Genomic DNA, 19,641 nt, shown 5'->3' on the forward strand with positions numbered 1-19,641 from the left:
ATTAGAAGCCACCTCCCTAAAACTATCGTCCATTTGGCAGGACATGCAGCCAGGAAAGGAGTCTTTCATATAGATCACATTTGGGACCTTCCAAGATAAAGAAATGTCCAAGCTCGGAGAACTGCCTTTGTTTTGTGTGTACATAAACAGGAAACTTTACAGAACAGGAAGAGACCAGCAAAAAAATAAAGAAATTGATGCAGAAAAGTACATAGTGGAGAGATCATTTTCACCCTCAGATCCTTCTAAGTCCTGTGCTTGCTGTGAGTCTTTTTCTGAACCCTGATGGGACATTGAGGCTGGTACTCAGAGGTCCCAGATACAAGGCTTTTAGTCACAGAGAGGTGAACAGTGAGTAGGAATTTTGGCCCATAATGGTACTATTGATGTGGAAGTTTAAAAAAAAGTAAACATGAATAAAACCCAGAAAACTTTATTAGAATCTACTCTGTGCAGAACATGTTATTAATCGGTCAGTCCTAAGAGCCTGCACAGGCAGGGGCAAGACGTATGAATGGAAGCATTACAAGCATGAGCCTCTCACCAGCAGAACAGTCTACAGCCCTCCACGGCCCTTTATGTAAAATATGAAGAACAATTTTTGCTGCTTGAACTCCCCAAAGTTCTCTTTAAGTTTGGATGGTGATTACTCCATGGCTTATCAACACACCATGTTCTACCACTTTTCTACAAGGCTATTTCTCTCCTGTACATAGTTTTCCTGTCATTGTCTTCAGCATCAGTTGCTTAAGTCCTTATTTGAAGAGCCAACATATGCTTGCTGGGACATCTGCAGACTAGGGTACCCTTGTGCTTTCTGCTTTTCCTAATTCCATTCAAACCGTGAGCTGAAAGAGTCCTAGCCTTCCTCCCTCATTTCATCACAGTGATTGCTCTTCTCCCGAACTCTGTCTCCAGTTGGATGAAGCATGGGGATCATCAAAAGACTGTTCACCACCAAGGCAATTTCTGTCTACATCCATTGTGACATACCATCCGTCCCTGGCTTCTGGACTTGTCCAAGGACTGGGGAGATCTTCAATCCTTCTATGAGCATTGTCGGTTGGACTCTATTAATTTCCTCTTGTTTTGAGTGTTTTGCTATCTTGTCCTTGTACAGCTGTCTCCAGACCATCACCACCAGCATCCCATTTTTCTCAAGAGGACAAAAAGGACTCAGGGCATCTTGCTTTTTTCAGTGCTGCCTGCAAAAGCTTGTTAATTGCTCGCTGATTGGGTGGATTCTCCCAATATCAGCAGCAGCCCTGACAGGAGTGGTCCCTGGATCCACGGATGGTTCCATTGCTGGTTTCCTCGATCTCCCAGCATTGTGAATTCTGTGCTGTTACCTGTGCATTACTTTGGTCATCGTATTTATTACTGATCTGGACAGAGGGATGAGTGTTCTTTATAAGTGGTGGGTTTTTCTTTTCTAGAGCATAGTAATTATGCTACGATAGTAGACATGCTTTTCTATTTTAACATACTAACATGAACACATCAAACAACGTCATTAAATACACCATTCCTATTCTGACTGAAGAGGTAGTTTTGTTCACATCCAAGGATACGAGATGAAGTGGGCTATCACTTTAGAATTCAAGACAGATAAAAGCCAGTATTCCGACAACAAGGGGTTCCATATAAAAACGCACTATGCAAAGTTAGGAGAGGAATCTGATCTGCAGTGGGAGAGGTTGATCCAAAAGGTCATTCCCCAGCATGGAGCCATTTCAGTGTCCTAGGCCTGAGTGTGAACCGAGTCAAACAAAGCAAGACAGAATTAGTGTCTGCTCCTGGCACAGGAGACAGAGCTGGAATGATGGGGAACTTTTTCCACCCAGAGGGAGTCTCAGAGCTCCACCTTCCCTAATAACTATAGTCTCTCGTTTTCTGGAAAATCAAAGAGGTTGTCCAAAAGTTCAGAAAGGAAAAGGGATAAAGTATGGACACGATGATGAATTGTGTTCTTTAATCAAGTGTAGTTCTCGGGTCATCTGAGGGTGGTTTGGGATTGTGAACAATGCTGAGCTTCTTATTTCTGGTACACAGATGTCTATTCTGGAAAAACAAAACAAAAACAAAAAAACAGAAAGACAAGAGACTGAGTGAGATTTCACAATAGGACCGTTTTCTTTTGGTAGATTTCAAACATAAGATATATTTAGGTGACCATTATAACGTCAATCAATACAAAATAGCATTGACACAGAGGATGAGAATGCAGAAGGAAAGAAAGCCAGGCCACACTGTCACCTAAGTATTCATCTTTCACCTGGCCTGGGTCCTCACCCTGCCACGGTGCTGACCCTTGATGCCTTCCTTTCGCATGCCCTTACAGAATATTTCAGAACCAAGTCTTAGAGGGCCAGTAGCACCTCAATAACTTGGCTCTCCATCCAGGAGTCTTGGAGCGAGTCTTGCTGCCAGTACCTGATTAGTTCTGAGCTCCGTGTGGCCTCTGCATCCTGAGGTTACTATATTGTCTCTTCAGCCAGGCTCTTTCATAGGGTGCTTCAATCTGCGGCCAGGCAATCAAGGCCTTGGCATTCTTGAGCTCCCAGCTTCTCGCTGGGGATGAAGAATAGACAACCCAACTGTGTCATGTTGTCTGAGGACTGGTCACCAGAAATTTCAGATATTCCTGGCACTGTGCTGGATGCTAGGGTCAGAAGTACAACAGTCCTATCAGCTACCATGACATCTACCTTCTAGAGTTCAGTTAATAGTGTTTCCTAAGGTAATCTCAGATATGTAAGCAAGGAGCCATATGCCTCTATAGCAGGTGGACATGATTAAGTTTAGGGAAAGGTTTTGAAGAAAGTGCTGAAGGATGAGGGAGAAGAAGTGGTAGAAGAAGCCAAGTGGTGGGCACAGCAGGTATAAAGGCACAGAAACTAAAGGGAACATGCTACTATTGCCTGCTTCTTCATTTATTCATTCTGTATATACAAGGGGCTCACTAGTTTGGTCACTGTTAGGTGCTGAAGCTGCCAAGGTGAATGAGATATGGGCTACGTCTGCCACATCACAACCCTGGGCTTTGCTTAGTCCTTGACCTTGACTGACTTGGCATGACCTTGACTGACTCAGCATGTCCTCAGGGCACTGGGCATTAGAGGCTGCCATCTGCTCACAGCCACTTGCCTTTACGGCCTCTCTTGCCTTGCTGCCTTCCCTGTCCAGCTTTTGTCGTGAGCCCCAGCATGCTTCAGATTAAAGCCTGTGTGCGTGACAGACAGGCACGAGGGGCCTCGAACCTCTTTCAGTCGTGCTGCAGGCGGGACTCACCTTTCTCCAGTCTGTCGCTCCCTTCGCTCTCCATTATGATTACTGAAAGAGATCAAAAAACAGTTTCAGAAGCTGTGTTCCTTATAGATGCGGAAATAGGGGACAGGAAGAGGCTTCAAATTCCTGGCTCTCAGAGAGAAATTATGACTGTGGGCTGGGAAGGCCTTCCGGGCAACTCCAAGGTAAAAGCCTTTTTTTTTTTTTTTTAGATGACTGTGTCTTAAATTCAAATGTTGGATATAATCCCACCCCCATCTAGCGCTATCCTCACTGAAATGGAGGGGCATGGGGGTAACACATTCAATTTTGCCAGTCTTTTAATGACCAGAAAAGAGTTTCCAAAATTTGAAATCTAAGTAGGTTTAGAAGGTAGGTGAAAGGTATTCAGAGCTAACAGTGCTAATAATGCCTACGTGGGTTAGCCAGATGGTGCTGACAAACCATACAGATGTATTGTTGCAGGGACAGGCTAAAGTAGGAAACCTGCAGACAGCTAGGTCTCCAAAGGCCTGGTTGCTCTCTGAATGGACTTACTGCTAATGCAATTTGGGGTTCAAATTCCTCCAGATTGATGGATGGTTTGTTAATACTACTGTCCCACTCAGAGACTCATGGATTAGTCTTCTGGGCATCCATGGAAAACACAGGAACCATTCACCAGTACCCTGATGGTTTTGTGACTCAGGCTGTACTAGAGTCTTCCTGAATACTTCCCGTAACTTCTTTATTACATGTGTGCATATTTAAAAATGACCATCTCTGCATGGAAGTATATCCATGAACAAGATTTACACTGTTTTAGCAGAAAGATTGGTAAGTGTCTTTTTTTTTAGATAGGGTCTTATTATGGAGCCCAGGTTGTTTCAAGCTCAATCCTTCTGCTTCCCCCTCCTGAGTGCTATTATATGGCTTTATCACCTGCCGGATCCACTTTTGTCCTAAATTTTCAAAACTGTTTTGCCTGCTGTGGATTATCTGCATTCTTACATATTTCTATAGAGCCAGCCATTGAATTTTACTGATGAGTCTTCCCAGGCATTTGATTTAGATTGCTTTGATCCATTGATCAATTGGGAGAAAAGAATATCAACAATATTTTGTCTTCAAATCCTTGGACACAGTGCATGTTTCCATTTACTTAGGTCTACAATTTCTGTCCACAGTAATGTAGAGTTTTAGGACTTGCATATGTTATGTTGAATGTATTGTCAACAATGTCTTATTATTATGTGATGATCCTAGAAACTGTACTTAAACATTTATTCAGTATTTATTTTTGTATATAGAATATAATTGACCTCAATTGTTTTTGACCTTGCATTGCAAGACTTTGTTACTCTCACTTATTAGTTCTAATTGTCCTAAAGGCTTTCTGCAGGCACGATCATGTTATCTGCCTCAAAGATGGAGTTTTTTGTCCTTCCTTTCCAATCTGTAAGCCTTTCTCTTTTCACACTGGCTAGGACATCCGGCACAATGCTGAACAAAACCCATAACCATGGGCATCTTTGCCTTCCTCCCAGTCTTAGGGGAAAAGCAATTTGCCCTTTATCACTATGATGCAATCCGAGCAATTTTGGTAGATTTCCTTTGTGGTTTTCAGATATTCCCCTTGAATTCCTAGTTCATAAAAATTTTTCTTTCTCTTTTAAAATTATGAATGGGTGTTAATTAATTTTGTCAAATGTTTTTTCATATCCATTGCCATGACCACATGGTTTTTTTTTTTTTTAGTCTGTTTGTTAATGACTATCACTTCTGGGGCTTTGAATGTTCAACTCTCCTCTTTCCTAGACTATGTTCTACTCTATCACAGTGTAATATATTTGTAATATGTTACTACACGTTAATTTCTTATTTTGTTAAGATTTTTTTGTGATCTGTGTTCACATGATATTCTTTTAGGATTCCTTTCTTGATCTGTTTTCCTAGTTTGGGGTAACAGGAACCCCCCTACCTTCTCAGAGCTTGCTCACTGACTACAGACAGTGAACTGTGATTAATCACAATGCCGCTTTTTCTCTGCTCTGAATAACGGTTGTATCTTTCTGTTGCTGATGCCCAAGGTCTCGAAACAATAGTTTCACTCTCATTTTGTCTGGTTTCCAGGTGTCTGTGGCAGGAAGCAATTCGTGAAGCAGTTGGGAGGAAGCAGAAGTCATTTTTTTCTGTACAATGTGAAGAGAGCTTAGACAGGCTCCTCTTATTTCCTCACAACTTCCCTTGCTAAGATGCGTGTTGGGTACAATGTTGAGTCTGGTCTTTGCAGGTAGAGACAGCGCCTCCTTTGGGTATTTGTGGGCAAGCTCTGTATCCTCCGTAGACCTATTCTCAGGTTAAGCATTCTTGGTTTATTTGATGCCCTGGTTTCAACGTGGCATCACCCCTAAAGTTCATGTGCTTAGAAGCACAATGTGGGGATAAGGGCAAGTAGGTAGCCTTGTTGGAGGGAATTTGGTCATGGGAGCCACACTTGGGAGAATTAGTAAGTACCTTGGGAGTGAGTTGGGTCTCAGGGATTGGCACTGGATACAGAGGCTGTTATGAAGCCCGTTCCTTTCTTTGGTCTTTCTTCTGTACACACGTGCACCGACACACGCTGCTCTTACATGTGTTCCCACCACACTGTACAATCTGCAGGTCACGGTGCCACATGATGTGGCTACCTGTCTTGGGCTTTTCCTCCCCAAACCATAAACCATGACAACGGTTTCCTCTGAGGCATCAGCCTTTCTTATCTTGTTAGAGCAACGCAAAAGAACCGAAGCATTTGAGTTGTTTCTTATTTGGGCTTCCAAATACTCTCTAAATCTAATTAGATTTTATTATTGCTCAAAGTCCTCAAAAAAAAAACCCATAGTGTTTCATAGCTGGGTACAGTATCACAGATAAATATAGAACATGAAATAATCAAATGATCTTTTTATACCCATGACAAAGTCAGCACAATTACAAGAAAGCCCCTGCATTAAAAGCGAAAGCCGACGATCAGGAGACACAATGTGTGACCCACACTTTTGGAGTGGATAGTAACTTCAGTATTTTGAAATGGAAACAGGATGAGATCACTAACTTTCAGTTTTTAAATGCTGTGGAGGTTCCTGTTTAAATGCTGATGAAAAACGAATCACTTGGGAAAAGGCACTTGTCCCTTAAGAAATTATAACTAGTTAGGTATGGTAACACACACCTTTAGTCTCAGACTCAAGAGGCAGATCTCTAAGTCCAGCCTGGTCTACAGAGTAAGGCCTGAACTAATGAGAACTTGTCTCAAAAAAAAAAAAAAATTGTGGCTATGTGAACCAAGATACTTCTCACTTAGCTGTAGACATTTCTCTCTCAGCTGTAAACTCTTGTCACTTAGCTGTAGGGAGGCAAACCGTAAAAGCTGTTGGCGTTGTGAGCACTATTATGAACATTCTTTCAGTCAAACAAATCCTCAAATAGACAAACTTAGAGGGTAACTTCAGACAGAGTGAAAACAATAATTCAGAATTATACATTCTCCTGCCTCTTCTTTCTTATTAATCCAGGGCACGAGCAGGGTAGAAATCACTGTATAGACTTGGTAATTCCTTCCTATTCATTTAAACAACCTAAATAGAATAAATATACATACATAACTGAGACAGTTAGCAAACACTGGACAGGACTTTCAATGTCCGGTTAGTTACTTTGAAGGCAGTCTCCTCTGAGAAGAAGATCAGTGTCATATGTAAAGGAAATCCATTTGAGAATTTATTCCTATTAATTGTCAATGAGGATGGGTCATGACTGCTCCAGTATCTGTCTGTTGGCAGAATTCTGTCCTTTGAGACTGTAAACTAAACTCCTCAGTTCTCAGCTGACTGACTGTCAAGTGAGGACCATTTCTAGCCTCTAGAAGTAATCCAAATTCCTTGGTTCATGGCCTTCTTTTCCCAAATTCAAAGCCAATAATGATGGACTGAACTTTTCCCAAACCTCACATGCCGCCTCCTTCTCCTAGCATAGCTCTCTAAGCTATGTGAGTCAATTTCTGGGGCTCATGTGACTTTTTGCCACATAAGATAACATAGAGAGGTTCTAGAGTGGTGAGTCAGCAGTTAAGAGCACTTGATGCTTTTGCAGAGGTCCTTGATTCAGTTCCCAAAACTCACATGGCATCTTACAGCTACCTGTAACCCTAGTTCCAGGGGATCTCTTCTGGCCTCTAAGGGAACAAGGCAGGTATGCAGTACACATATATACATGCAAGAAAAAATGTGCATACGTATAAAATAAAAATAAATAAATCTTTTGTAAGATAATTTAAAATTTTAGGTATAGAAAGTAGAAGTTTGGAAAGGGGTAGTAATTTACTTATCATAACCAAGAGCAGAAGAATTCATAAAACAAGATCAGTTACTACGGAACTCAAGTTCATGAGCATCGAATATCCACATGGTTTGATTTTCCACGGTGTGTCTCCCTCCTGGAGATGTCAAGGAGCCTTTCTTTGACCAAACTCATTGTTTTGTCTAACTGACCACATAGCCTTTTGCTATCAATATTTTTGTCACATTCTTATGGTGCTTTCCTCTCCTGTCCTCTGCCTTTTGATGACGTAGTTCAATGTGATCATCTTACACACACATTGAGCTTCTTTACATCCTCTTCCAACTCTTGCCTTACATGGACATAGAACATCCTTGACTTCCTTATCTAGTCTCAAATATTTCTGGTTGCCTTATGGAGAAAGAAACGTGTTTTCTCTTTTTACTTTTTTACTCCATCTGTCCTTTGTTTGGACTGCAAGTTGGTCATTCCACTGTGAAAACAGACTTAGGAAACAGATCATTCCATTCTAGAGACTTCTTCTATGTTTATGACTAACTCTCTCTCTAGGTGCTACTAGAGATTGAGCCCTTGAGGAAAGGCTGCTCACTAAGCAAACACCTAAATAAAATCAGAAGTGATGCAGATCCCAACAGATGTTACACCACAGCAAGGAAGCATGGGGAAAAAGAAGGTAACATGACTCTTCCAAAAGACCATGACTTCTTGACTTGTGAGCACAAAGATATCCAAATGGCTGAGCATATAATTGAAAAGTCTGCTTATGACATGATTAATGAGCTCAAAGGGAGCATAAAACAAATAAACAATAATGCAATGGAATCAACTCAGGATGTGAAGGAGAAAGTCAACAGCATACATGAGAAATTCATCAAGCAAACAGATTTTGAAGAAAAAAAAATGAACGGAAATTCTAGAAATGAAAATCCAATGAATTAAATAAAACTTCCTGTGGAAAGCTATATACTAGACAAGGTAGATAAGGCATAAGGAGGGGCATCAGGGGCTGGGAAGATAGCTCAGTGTGCAAAGTGTCTGCTGTGCAAGCACCAGGGCCTGAGTTCAAATTTCTACAAGCCGTGTAAAGCACAGATGTGCAGCCCTGATGCTTCTGTGGGGTGATGCGAGCTGGAGGCAGGAGCATCCCCAGAGGCTCATGGACCAGCTAACCTAGAGTTCATGGTGGAAAAGCAACAAAGAGTCACTGCTTGCCGGGTGGTGGTGCACGTCTTTAATCTCAGTACTTGGGAGGCAGGAGCAAGGAGATCTCTGTGAGTTTGAGGTCATCCTAGTCTACATATTGAATTCAATTGGCAATAGCAAAAAACAAACCAAACAACAACAAGCCTAGGAATAAGTCTAACTCAGAGGGTGAAGGACCTCTAAAACAAGAAGTTTAAAGCATTGAAGACAAAAAAGATATATTTGATTATACTTAAGATATTAAAGAAAGATTTTCTATGCTTAGAGGTGACCAAAACCTTGTAATTAAAAATTAATATATTACCAAAAGCGCTATACAGATTCAATTCAATCTCACTAAAATTCCAATGACATTCTACAAGCAAATAGAAAAAAAAATCATAAAATTGATATAGAAGCAAAAAAAAACCCCAAATAGCTGGACCATACTACAATGTCTGATCTCAAATTATACTATCTAGTTACAGTTACAGAAACAGTATGCTGCAGACACGAAACTAGGCATATAGACCAATGGGAGAGAAATGAGGACTGAGAAATTAGCCCTAGAGATTCTGCTATAGGCATCTAATATGTTTACAAAGGTGCCAAAAACATATATTAGAGAAAAAGAGAATAAATGGTGCTCGGAGAACAAGACATCCACATAGAGATGACCACGACTAGATCTCTGCTTTTCACCTTGTAAAGAAAAACTACTTACAACGGGTGAAGGCCTTAATTAAGACAACTGCTTTGGAGGAAAACGTAGGACAAACACCCAAGATAAGGGCCAGACAAGGACTTTTTAAAAAGGACCTTTAGCTCAGGAAATAATAGTCAGGCTTGAGAAGTGGAATCCCACAGAACTAATAGACTGCCGGACAGCGAAGCAGACAGCAGAGAGGGGAGACGGCCTACTTAATGGGAGAAAATTGCGCCAACTGTACATGTAACAGAAAATTCATACCTAAAATATACAAAGAACCCCGCTATTTTCCTCCAGGAGCACAGGCTTCACAGCCACATGAACCAAGGAGGGAGCCCTGGCTTCTGTTGAACATTGAAAATACCTACACTGAAAGAGAAAGATGACCAGAACAAAAACAAGCCAACAAACAAAATAGAAAACAAAGGGAGAAAAGGAAGGAGGTGTAAACCAACGAATCACTTCAAATATGTAAGTCCTGGTGCAGAATAAAAGGCAACCCAAAAAAGCAAGAGAACACATCTCATGCACGAATGGCTAATGCCCCACATAAGTGTGCCTTAATGAAAACAGCCTGAAAGAACTTCCAAGGACTATAGCCATGTTTAGACAACTCACAGAGGAGAAACAAGCCTCCAAAGCTGAATGAAATAAAGAAATTCATCAGAGGGGCCCAGGAGCACCCCAAACAGTCCAGGCTCTTGTTGTTGCTAGTAACTGCTCATCAGCACCGCATGATGACTCTGTTGCTGACAACACCACATACTTGAGTTGCAAGACACCGAGACAACAATCTTGAACTGCCCAGGAAACTTTCTCCCTTCCAAATCACCTTCATAGTGCCTGCCGGAAGGTGCTGGGGGACAAACGTCATCAGTGGTCTTGTCTAGTGCTGCTCCCTGCATGGTTTCCAGATCAAATATGCCCACTAGTAAACACTGTGCCAAGACTCTTTGTGGAAATTACCAACTGGGGTCTTGATTGGATTTGAGGTCTTCTCTGCAGGAGGAAATGCATACTTAGTACTGTAAACAGGATGAAGGAGGTCACAGGGCCTAGGGGAGAATCTATTGATGTTGTTCTTTTAAATGGTTATGTTATCAAACCGCCTTCTGAATAGTTATATTTCTATCCACAGATTTATGCTGCTCCCGACTTTGGCTAGGGAAGTTTCTTCTTGCAGTGGGTGGTGGTTAAGGCAGAGACACATTGTTGCTCAAAGTGCTGAGAATAGGTGACTTTGGATGCACTCAATGAGACATCTACATCTAACCCCCCATCCCCAAGGTTCAGGGAACTTCCCGGAAGATGGGGCAGAAAGAATGTAAGAGCCAGAGGATGGGAAGCAGGACTGTGAGACGCTGTCCTCTCGCACAACATGACATTTCAGTATGAGCTCATAGCAGCTATGGTGATCAAACCAGTCAAGATTTCCATCGTCGATGGGGGAGGGGCTTGCGAGACTCCACCCAGACTTGAGAAACTATTGGCAGTTGATGGCTTGAAGGGAGAGTTACTTTCAGGAGTGTGGCAGTGGGAGTGGTCTGTGCACCCGTTGATGACTCCATGCCTATGTGTATGTGGGCAGCTTTAATTGGACTCAGTGGATTAAATAAGTGAATAAATTATAAAAGGACAGACTTTGAAGGAGGGAATAGAAAGAGTTTTAGAAGAACTGAGTTAGGAAGTAAGGAATAAGATCAAGAAACATTGCCTTTTGTGCATGTAGGAGATTTTCAAAAATAAATAAAAAATTAAAAATATAATATAAAAGAAACCCTCAAAGCACTCAATTAGTAAACACACACACACACACACACACACACACACACACACACACAACATCCTTAGTCATTAAGGAAATACAATTCAAAACGACAATGAGATTCCATGGCACCTCAGTCAAGAATGGTTGTTATCAGGAAAACAAATGACAGAGAGAATGCAAGGGAAAAGGTTAATACACTGAAAATGCAAATTAGGGTGGTCACTGTCATGGAGGTTCTCAAAAGACTAAAAATAGAACTCCTATGTGACACATCTATACTATTCTGATGTGTATAACCAAATAATTCTAAGTCTGCACACCCCAAAGATATTGGCATGCAAACCATGTTTATTATGTCACTATACACAGTAGTCAAAATATAGAACCATCAACAGAAAAGAAAAGAGCAAAAAGAACATGGGTTAAATAAACACATATATATGTACTATAAAGTTTTATTAAACCATTGTTAAGAACAAAATGATGTTATTTTAAAGGAAATGAATAGAGACCATCATGTTAAACAAAACAAGCCAGACTCAGAAAAGGCAACTATAATATGTTTTCTCTCATGCAGAATCTACCAGTCATCTATCTCCTGAAAAGAGGAAGATTGTCAGAAAGAAAGAGGGTCATTGGTGTGAGGTGGGGGCAAGAAATGACAATGGGGAGTTGAATGCATGCAAAGTACACGTGTGAGCATCACAATGAAACCCGTTGTTTTGTAGTCTCATTTTAAAACACTTTTTTCAGTATTGGAGAATGGCTTGGCTTGTATATGCTATGTAACAGTGCATGGCCGAGCTACCTCCTCATCTTGTATGTTCATTACAAACAAACTTTAATTGGTTATCTTCAGACAGGACAAAGACACTCGTCACCTTTCTAAGAGATGCCAGGCCGTTTCTGCTTCCTCAGGTATCTATTTATCAGGTAGAATAGCGCAAGTGCGAAGAAGATCAGACCAATGATGACAGTTGCAATCCAGGATTTCCTTTTGTCTTGATTAGATTCTGACCTTGGAAGAACTAGAAATGGCCACAAGTTTTCAGTCAGTAAGAAACTCATTTATGAAAGGCTTAAATTTTTTCCTTCCTTCCTTTCTTTCTTCCTTCCTTCCTTCCTTCCTTCCTTCCTTCTTTCCTTTCTTTCTTTCCATCATTTCCTTGAGTTTTAGGGCCTTAGAAAACTGAAATTAACAGCAGGAGGCTTGGAAAGTCCCTTGGTAATGGTCCCTCCATCCACCATCATCTCGAAGTCAGTCTCTAGATCACCTCTCATTTGGGAAAATAGAACAACCTTCTCATGAGCAGCTACTTCAAAGTGTTTGATTATTATTTCCACAGAGGTGGCCCAGGGATTCATTAGCCAATCTTTTGGCATGCCTCCTCAGTTAGAAAGCCTTTGAAACTTCCTCATTCTCTGGAGAATCAGATCCCTGAAGGCCAGGAATTACTTCCTAGAATAGGAATGCCTAACTGCAGTCTGGGAGGTTGATGGAAAGTTGAGTGGCTCACATTATGGACATTTACAGGAACAGTTCTTTTGTTTAATACTAAACTCTAGGAAAACTGAGGAAGGTCTCCCACAGTTTAGCTATGATGTGTAGGCACACATTCTCTTTCTAGAATAATAAGATGAAGAATTATTGGCACAGTGGATCACTTCTGGGTGTGTCCCAGTTTGGCTCACTTGAACCTGTTTGGAATTTCCAATAAAGGAGGATTATGCTTCTTATTGGAAGACTTCCACCTTTTGATACTCAGATTCAGTAGCTAACCTATCTCTGAGCACAGCATAGATTGGGGACCCTTTTGCTGAGGTAGCTAGAGCAGAAGCGTTTCTGAAGGTGGTACCTGGGGAAGTTCTATACAGTTGCCAAGAAGAGGTGAGCCATGATGAGTGTATAGTGCTGATCTGTCCCTGCTCATTTGTGGACAAGGGTGGTGGGGGGTGGGGGGTGGTGTTGGTGTCTACACGAAATTGCTGAGCTTCAGGCACTACTTAGGTCATCTATATTGCAGTAGAAGCAAATGGGACAGCTAGGCGACCCTTTCAGTGACTGAGACATCTGAGTAAAAGGAAATCAGTACCAGGAAAGGGAGTGTGGGTTTAGTTGTAAAACTGGCTGTGGGCACTAGTCACAGGGATGCCTCTAGGAGTATGTCCTTAGGCCAAGTTACTGAGGGAGGCACAAGGAGAAAGGAGGAGGCAAAGCCAGGGAATGAAGAAAGAGATGAATGGAGGGATGACACCGGAAGGGGCAAATCAGAGGGCTGGAGAAGGCTGGAGAAGGGACCGCAGAAACGAAAGGCAGATCGCTGGGGATGGGATCAGGCTCAGAATAAACAGTGATGGGGGCCAGGTGGGTACAAGGTGCCTCCATTCTAGAAGGAATGGTTGCTTCTCAAAAGTGGTGTCCAGGCACAGATTAGTTCTCAACAGGACAAAGCTAGGACTGAGTTTTAACCTTTTTTTTTTTTTGTTGTTGTTGTTGCTCCATCAGCATAGAAGCCAGAAACACACCAAGAAGATACTACAAGCCCTCCTTCACTAAGTCTGTCTTAAAAATACTTCCTGCTTCTTATTGGACACAACTGATTGGCTGTGGTCCCCTCATCACTGTGGTCCTCTCATCAGCTGAGAACACTTGCTGCCTCATGCTTTTGCTGTGCAGAAAGTCACTGCAAATTGGAGGGTCTCTCATTTAGAACCCTGGCCCCTTTTCCATCGTATTTACCGAGACCAGTAATCCATTTTGCAGTGTGGTAAGGCTCTAGTGCCTTCAGAAGGTTTATCTGACTTCCAGAGATGTTGCCTGCCTCTGAAGGCCTCTCAGAGCCGATCATCAGCTTGTTTTAAATTTAGGCAATTGTTTCCACAAACTATAACTTAGACTTGAATTTCATCTTTAAAAATTCAGTTTATCATGTATGTATGCCATTGAGTTCTTATTTTCTTGGAAGAATCTTAAGAACTAGAAGGTATCTTCCATTTTTGTGTTTTCAGTCTTATACTTGACAATGCCTAGAATGATTCCAAATACTGTTGAGAGGCAGGTATAAACATAGTATGCATATATGTATGTATGTGTGTGCGCGTGCGTGTGTGTATTTTATTCAACTGATGGCTTCTTATTAGGAGATATCTTCTATATTCTGACTACAATATCTCATCCAAGAATAACTCCAAAGTCTGGGTCATTTTCAGGGCTAAGCCCAGATTCATAGGCTCGTGGGCCGAGGATCATGCAGGGGTAGCAGAAGCCTGCTACTTGAGTCCTTTCCAGTGGCCTGCTGGAAGGTTTTCCAGCAAGCAGTGAACATTGGGAGGTTGGGCTAAAATGTTTTCCACCTAACTCCCGGTGAAATAAGTCGTCTTGGGAAGCAGCCTTACCTATATTTTGAGGTGTGGAGGAAGTCGTCATTGACTCGGTTTCCAGAACACACACGGCGGTCACACTCCACACATCGTCAGGGAACGGGATGGAGAGGTTAATGGAAACACTGAACAGTTCCGTGACGTTGTCTTGTGATATCAGCATGTCATCGCTGTACTCGCTGGTGGAATTAGTCGAATTCATTATCCAAACATACATCCTTGTAGGTTTTGGAAAACCTTGCTTAGATGAGCAGGTCAAATTTATGCCAGAATTCCTGTCTTTATACTGAACCTCGATTTGAGGTTCACTGAAGTTAGCTGGAGGCAGAATAGAGATGGAAACAGTCAGTTTAAACGCAGATGTATTTACAAAGGAATGGCAAATAACTAACAGAAAATTCCTTAATTGGGGTTCACCTGGCGCTCTCAGGGTGTGGGCCTCAGCCTACAGTGATGGTTACCTGATAAGTCTACATTTTTCTTTCAAGAAATCCACTTAACTCCTTATCCCAGCCAAGAGAGGGCTCTCTGAGAGAAAGGCTAGCTAAAAAGATCTCGCCAAGGTCTCTAGAGAAGCCCTATTCAAGGAAGTGGAGTCTGAGTGGCCGGCCTGACTACTGGGCTTCTATTGCCACGGGGAAGCATCTCAACTTTCCACCCAGGGAAGGAACTGAGATTCCACCAGGAACTCACAGAGTTTACGGCCCTTGCATGCTTTGGGTCTCATCTTTAGGAACTTAAGAATAAGAAGTGGGGCCTTTGCATTTACAAACTCAGACTATTGGTTTTTGATTTGATTACTGTGGTATCATCATCAAGTGTTATAACAGTGGTTCTCAACCTGTGGGATGTGACCCCCTTTGGGGACTGCATATCTGATATCCTGCACGTCAGATACTTACATTACAATTTACAACAGTAGAAAAACCACAGTTATCAAGCAGCAGTTTTATGGTTGGGGGGTCACCACATCATGAGGAACTGTATTAAAAGGTTGCAACATTAGGAAGATTGAGAACCACTGTGCTATAGGAATTCATCCATCCGGGGGCAAATTCAATCCACTGTCGCCTTTGTTTTCACTTGTGTATTTTGGGCTGAAGTTCACTGGCACATAGACCTTGGACCTGAAAATCGTGCCTTTAGCCAGCCAAATCCCTTGCTGTTCTCTTAGGGTATTTGCAGATTTTTTAGACTAATTGGATAATTCAGTATGGGACTGGAGAGATGGCTCAGCCATTACAGGCTAGACTCATAACCAAAAAGTTAATGTACTGTATTGTTTCTATAATGAAAGTCATTAGCATGTCATCTTTGCATTTTGCATTATTGATAAGCTCCTTGGACATCCTGCCGAGGCTTGCTAAGGATTGCCAGATTCTGTTTAGCATCATCAACAATACCTTTGCAGTCATGGATTAAGTTGTAGCAGTAATACACATTATAACAAATAGATAGCTGGTTTTAAAAGTTTGTCTGTGCCCCACCTAAAACACCCTGTCTCCACAAAGGTGCCTCCCATACACTGACTTAGCACTTGGTTAACTGAAAGCCCAGTAGACTTAGTTAACTGAAACCCCCAGAGAAACACAACTTAGGTCCCCACAGAAGCCGGCCCTTGAATGTTTGCAACAGTTCAATTTGTAACAGCCTCAAACTGGAAACTACCCAGTGTCTTTCAGTGATTGAATGGATAAACGGCATAACGTAATTCATCAATTCAAAAAAAAAAATGCTTCCCAATTTCTGGAACACTCAGGTGAAACACAAAACATCTGAATAAAGGAAGTTAGTCTTAAAGGTTAAATACACAAGTTCGGCTCCGGGTGTATGATAGTCTCAAAAGGACAAAACTCTACGACCCAAAGAAGAGCTATGGGTGAAGAGAATGGCTCCAAAAGGAACCTCCTGAAGGAATTTTTCAGCAGGTGGAAGTGTCCTGAATCTGATCTACTATGGTGGTTACAAACGCCTCTACAGAATCTACAAAAATAAAACAATATTAGGCACTCAAATGATAGATTAGTTTCCCTGTATGATAGTTTCAAAAATCTGTAGTGAGATGCAGACGATTCTAAACCTGGTGAAACAGAGAAGCTGACTTGTTGGTTTGTGGGTTCTCCTCAGTTTCCTTTCTGTCTGCTGGGCAGACACAACTCAAACAATCTATGGAAAGTTGAAGGGAAAGCCCACATCAGTTGACTGCCACCCTTGGGAGGAGTTAGAGACCACAGTCTGTGTGCGTGCATGTGTGTGCATGTCTGTGCATGTGTGTGTTTTATACACATGTAGAGGTGGAATCAGACATCTTTCCTCAATCACTCTCCCTCTTTCTTATGTGGTAAGATAGTCTTCCATGGAACCTGATGCTCATGGATCCTATTAGGTTGGCCGGCCTAGCAGAACCAGGGAGCCTCTTGTCTTGGCACTCCATTCCCTACCACCAAGTGTCACGGTTAGAGGTATGTGCCACTGTGCTTGGCTTTTTCCATGAGTTCTGGGAATCCCAGCTCAGGCCGTCATGCTTGTACAACAGGCATCTTATAGAGCAAGTCATCCCCTCAGCCCCCAGACCAGGTTTTGTGGGTGAGAAAATCTCAGACTGGAGGAGGAGAAGGATGCAATGGTTGCAGCATCCACTGTCTTCCTCTGGCTGTGTTGCTTTTGTTCAGCTGGTTCTATTTTGTCTCTAGGGAAAATTCTCACCGGTCCCCAAGAAGCAAACCATCGAAGTGCGAAGGGCTTTCTGTTTCCCACTCTCGGACCCCACCTTCTCTAAGATGGACTTCCTAGAAACGGCTCTCTTCTGCCTTCTTGACCCATTAGCTCCCCGGTCTCAGTGTTTCTCTGCTCATTTATAGTCTCAGCGAGCAGACCAACCATCTGAACACAATACTGACCACATACCGATCACTGATAGCTCCGTATTTGTCTGCTGGAGGATAACTGATCCTTTGGGTGTCTTTTTTTGTATAAAGCAATCATATAAGCCCATGTCCTTGATCTGAACATTGTGAAGTCCTAGAGTCCAGTTTTCTCCATCAAAGCTCGTGCGGTTCAGGTACTTGGCATTCACGCTATCAAGTTTCTCTCTGCCAAAATAGTGCTCATACAGGACAGACTTTTTCTGGTCCTGCCAAAATACCACCAGCTCACTCAGGCTCATGTTCTGGGCCTTTGTAGGATGGCATGGCAGGTATGCAGTCCTATTGAAATAAGCTTGTTTCTTCATGGCAGCAGCATCTAAAATAGAGAAACTGAGAATTAGGGAAGGGGAAATAAGAAGGAAGAAATTCCAGTCTCCCCACGCAGCACCCAGCCTCCAGCTTTCCTGCCAGCGATGGTACTGGGGAATCGGATGTTAGCATCTAGAACTGGGCATCCATGCTGGGCATCCATGCTGGGCATCTGGGTTCGACCCTTGCTCTCGTTCCACTGGTCCCATGTGCAGACTGCGGCCTTTGTGAGTCCCAGTGCTCTCACCTGATTAAGGAGGCGGTCTGAAGTAATGTCTAGGATTCTCTCTGGCACTATCGTTCTGTAGATTTCTAAACCAGAATATTGACCATGACCACTGTGGCTATCACAGGCTTCCATAGCTGCTAAGCTACCCCCCTAAACCCTCCCTGTCCCATGCCATTCTCTTACTCTTTGGTTTGCTTCTGTAATATATATACACATATAGATAAAGATATAGATATAGATATAGTGATTCTTGGGAGATTGTGGTGGTCAGAGCACTTAGGGACATGAGTAGAATGTTGGGGATGTGAGGAGGTGTGTCACATGGGAGAAACCCCAGAGAAACCGACTTGCTACTCCCAGGCTGCATTGCCTCTGGAAACTTTTATAACCCAAACGGAACATGCTGGAAAAGTTCAGAGAAAGAACATGCTGGCATCAGCTAACTTGTAGGATGCTTTTCTGGGCTGCAGAGCTACTTGGGACTCATCAAGGAAAAAGCAAATAGAGGAAGCTGAGAGGCGAAGGGTGAGGAGAGGGTGCTGTTATTAGTTCCCGTGAAGTAGGGAGCTGCCGCCAGGAGCAGACTGGAGAAGGTTCTGCATAAAGAGCCATTCATCTTTAGGATTCCCAGAAGGGATGAGAGGGTAAAGGAGATGAGAGGGCTCCCACTTGAGTGTTGGCCATACAGGGCAAGTTAAATTGACCTGATCCGTGGGCCTCCCTTTAAATAGGACACAGACAGGTAGCACTTGGCAAACTGCCTGCAGACCACCGTGAGAACCTAGGATCGAGAGGTTGCATGAGGTCTCAGGGGATGTTCCAGGCACCAGTGACATAAACATGCATGTCTGGGTTGGAGGAAGAGGGGAATCCCTGGGTTCCCACAGCAGTGAAAATGGGCCCTGAGGACAATTTACTCCATCCGGCCTTCTGTTACACCTTTATTAATTTCTCAAGCAAGAGGCAAGAGTGCCACCTACTGTAAATGTTCATAGTGCTGCAGGGGTTGAGGTGGGCAGGACTCGGGAGGGCAGAACCCATTCTGGTGTGGGTCTAATTTGTTGTGTGATTCTGGGCAGAAGATCTAATAGAGAAACCAAGCAGGCAGCTGAAACGTCAACCAGCTATGGGTTAAGGTGGCATTCGCCGCATTTTCTCGAGCTGGATGTGAATTCACCCAGAGTTTCTTATATCTTCTTGACACACAGGTTTTCTTTTCCTCTATGGAGACTCACAATACCTACCTTCTTTCTTTCTTTCTTTCTTCCTTCCTTCCTTCCTTCCTTCCTTCCTTCCTTCCTTCCTTCCTTCCTTCCTTCCTTTCTTTTTCGAGACAGGGTTTCCCTGTGTAGCCCCAGCTGTCCTGGAACTAGCTCTACAGACCAGGCTGGCCTTGAACTCATGGAGATCCGCCTGCCTCTGCCTCCAAACGTGTGGGATTAAAAGCACGAGGGATTAAAAGCGTGCTCTGCCGCCACCACCCAGCCCCTACTTTGCTTTCTATGTGTTCTCTCTACTAACAGACAAG

The 19,641-nt window shown here is 42.7% G+C and overlaps 1 protein-coding gene across 8 annotated transcripts in view; it reads right to left on the minus strand.

Moving 5' to 3' along the window:
- Positions 1 to 417: 417 nt before the first annotated feature.
- Cd86 (CD86 molecule) overlaps positions 418 to 19,641 on the minus strand; it is a 63,368-nt gene continuing 44,144 nt past the window's right edge. For 6 of the 8 annotated variants that reach the window (XM_048454199.2, XM_085696268.2, XM_048454198.3 and 3 more), the window contains exons 3-7: positions 17,556 to 17,891; positions 14,664 to 14,966; positions 12,149 to 12,295; positions 3,292 to 3,333; positions 418 to 2,061 (exon numbers count right to left, since the gene is read on the minus strand). In XM_048454199.2, the coding sequence (XP_048310156.1) occupies positions 12,153 to 12,295; positions 14,664 to 14,966; positions 17,556 to 17,891 (782 nt within the window). In that variant the 3' untranslated portion in view covers positions 418 to 2,061; positions 3,292 to 3,333; positions 12,149 to 12,152. Of the gene's footprint in view, positions 2,062 to 3,291; positions 3,334 to 11,704; positions 12,296 to 14,663; positions 14,967 to 17,555; positions 17,892 to 19,641 lie in introns of those variants that run through there. The other 2 variants (XM_048454203.3, XM_087900956.1) reach the window with 2 other exon arrangements.

This window comes from Myodes glareolus, chromosome 2, assembly GCF_982192425.1.
Source record: "Myodes glareolus chromosome 2, mMyoGla1.1, whole genome shotgun sequence".
NCBI classification, from domain to species: Eukaryota; Metazoa; Chordata; class Mammalia; order Rodentia; family Cricetidae; genus Myodes; species Myodes glareolus.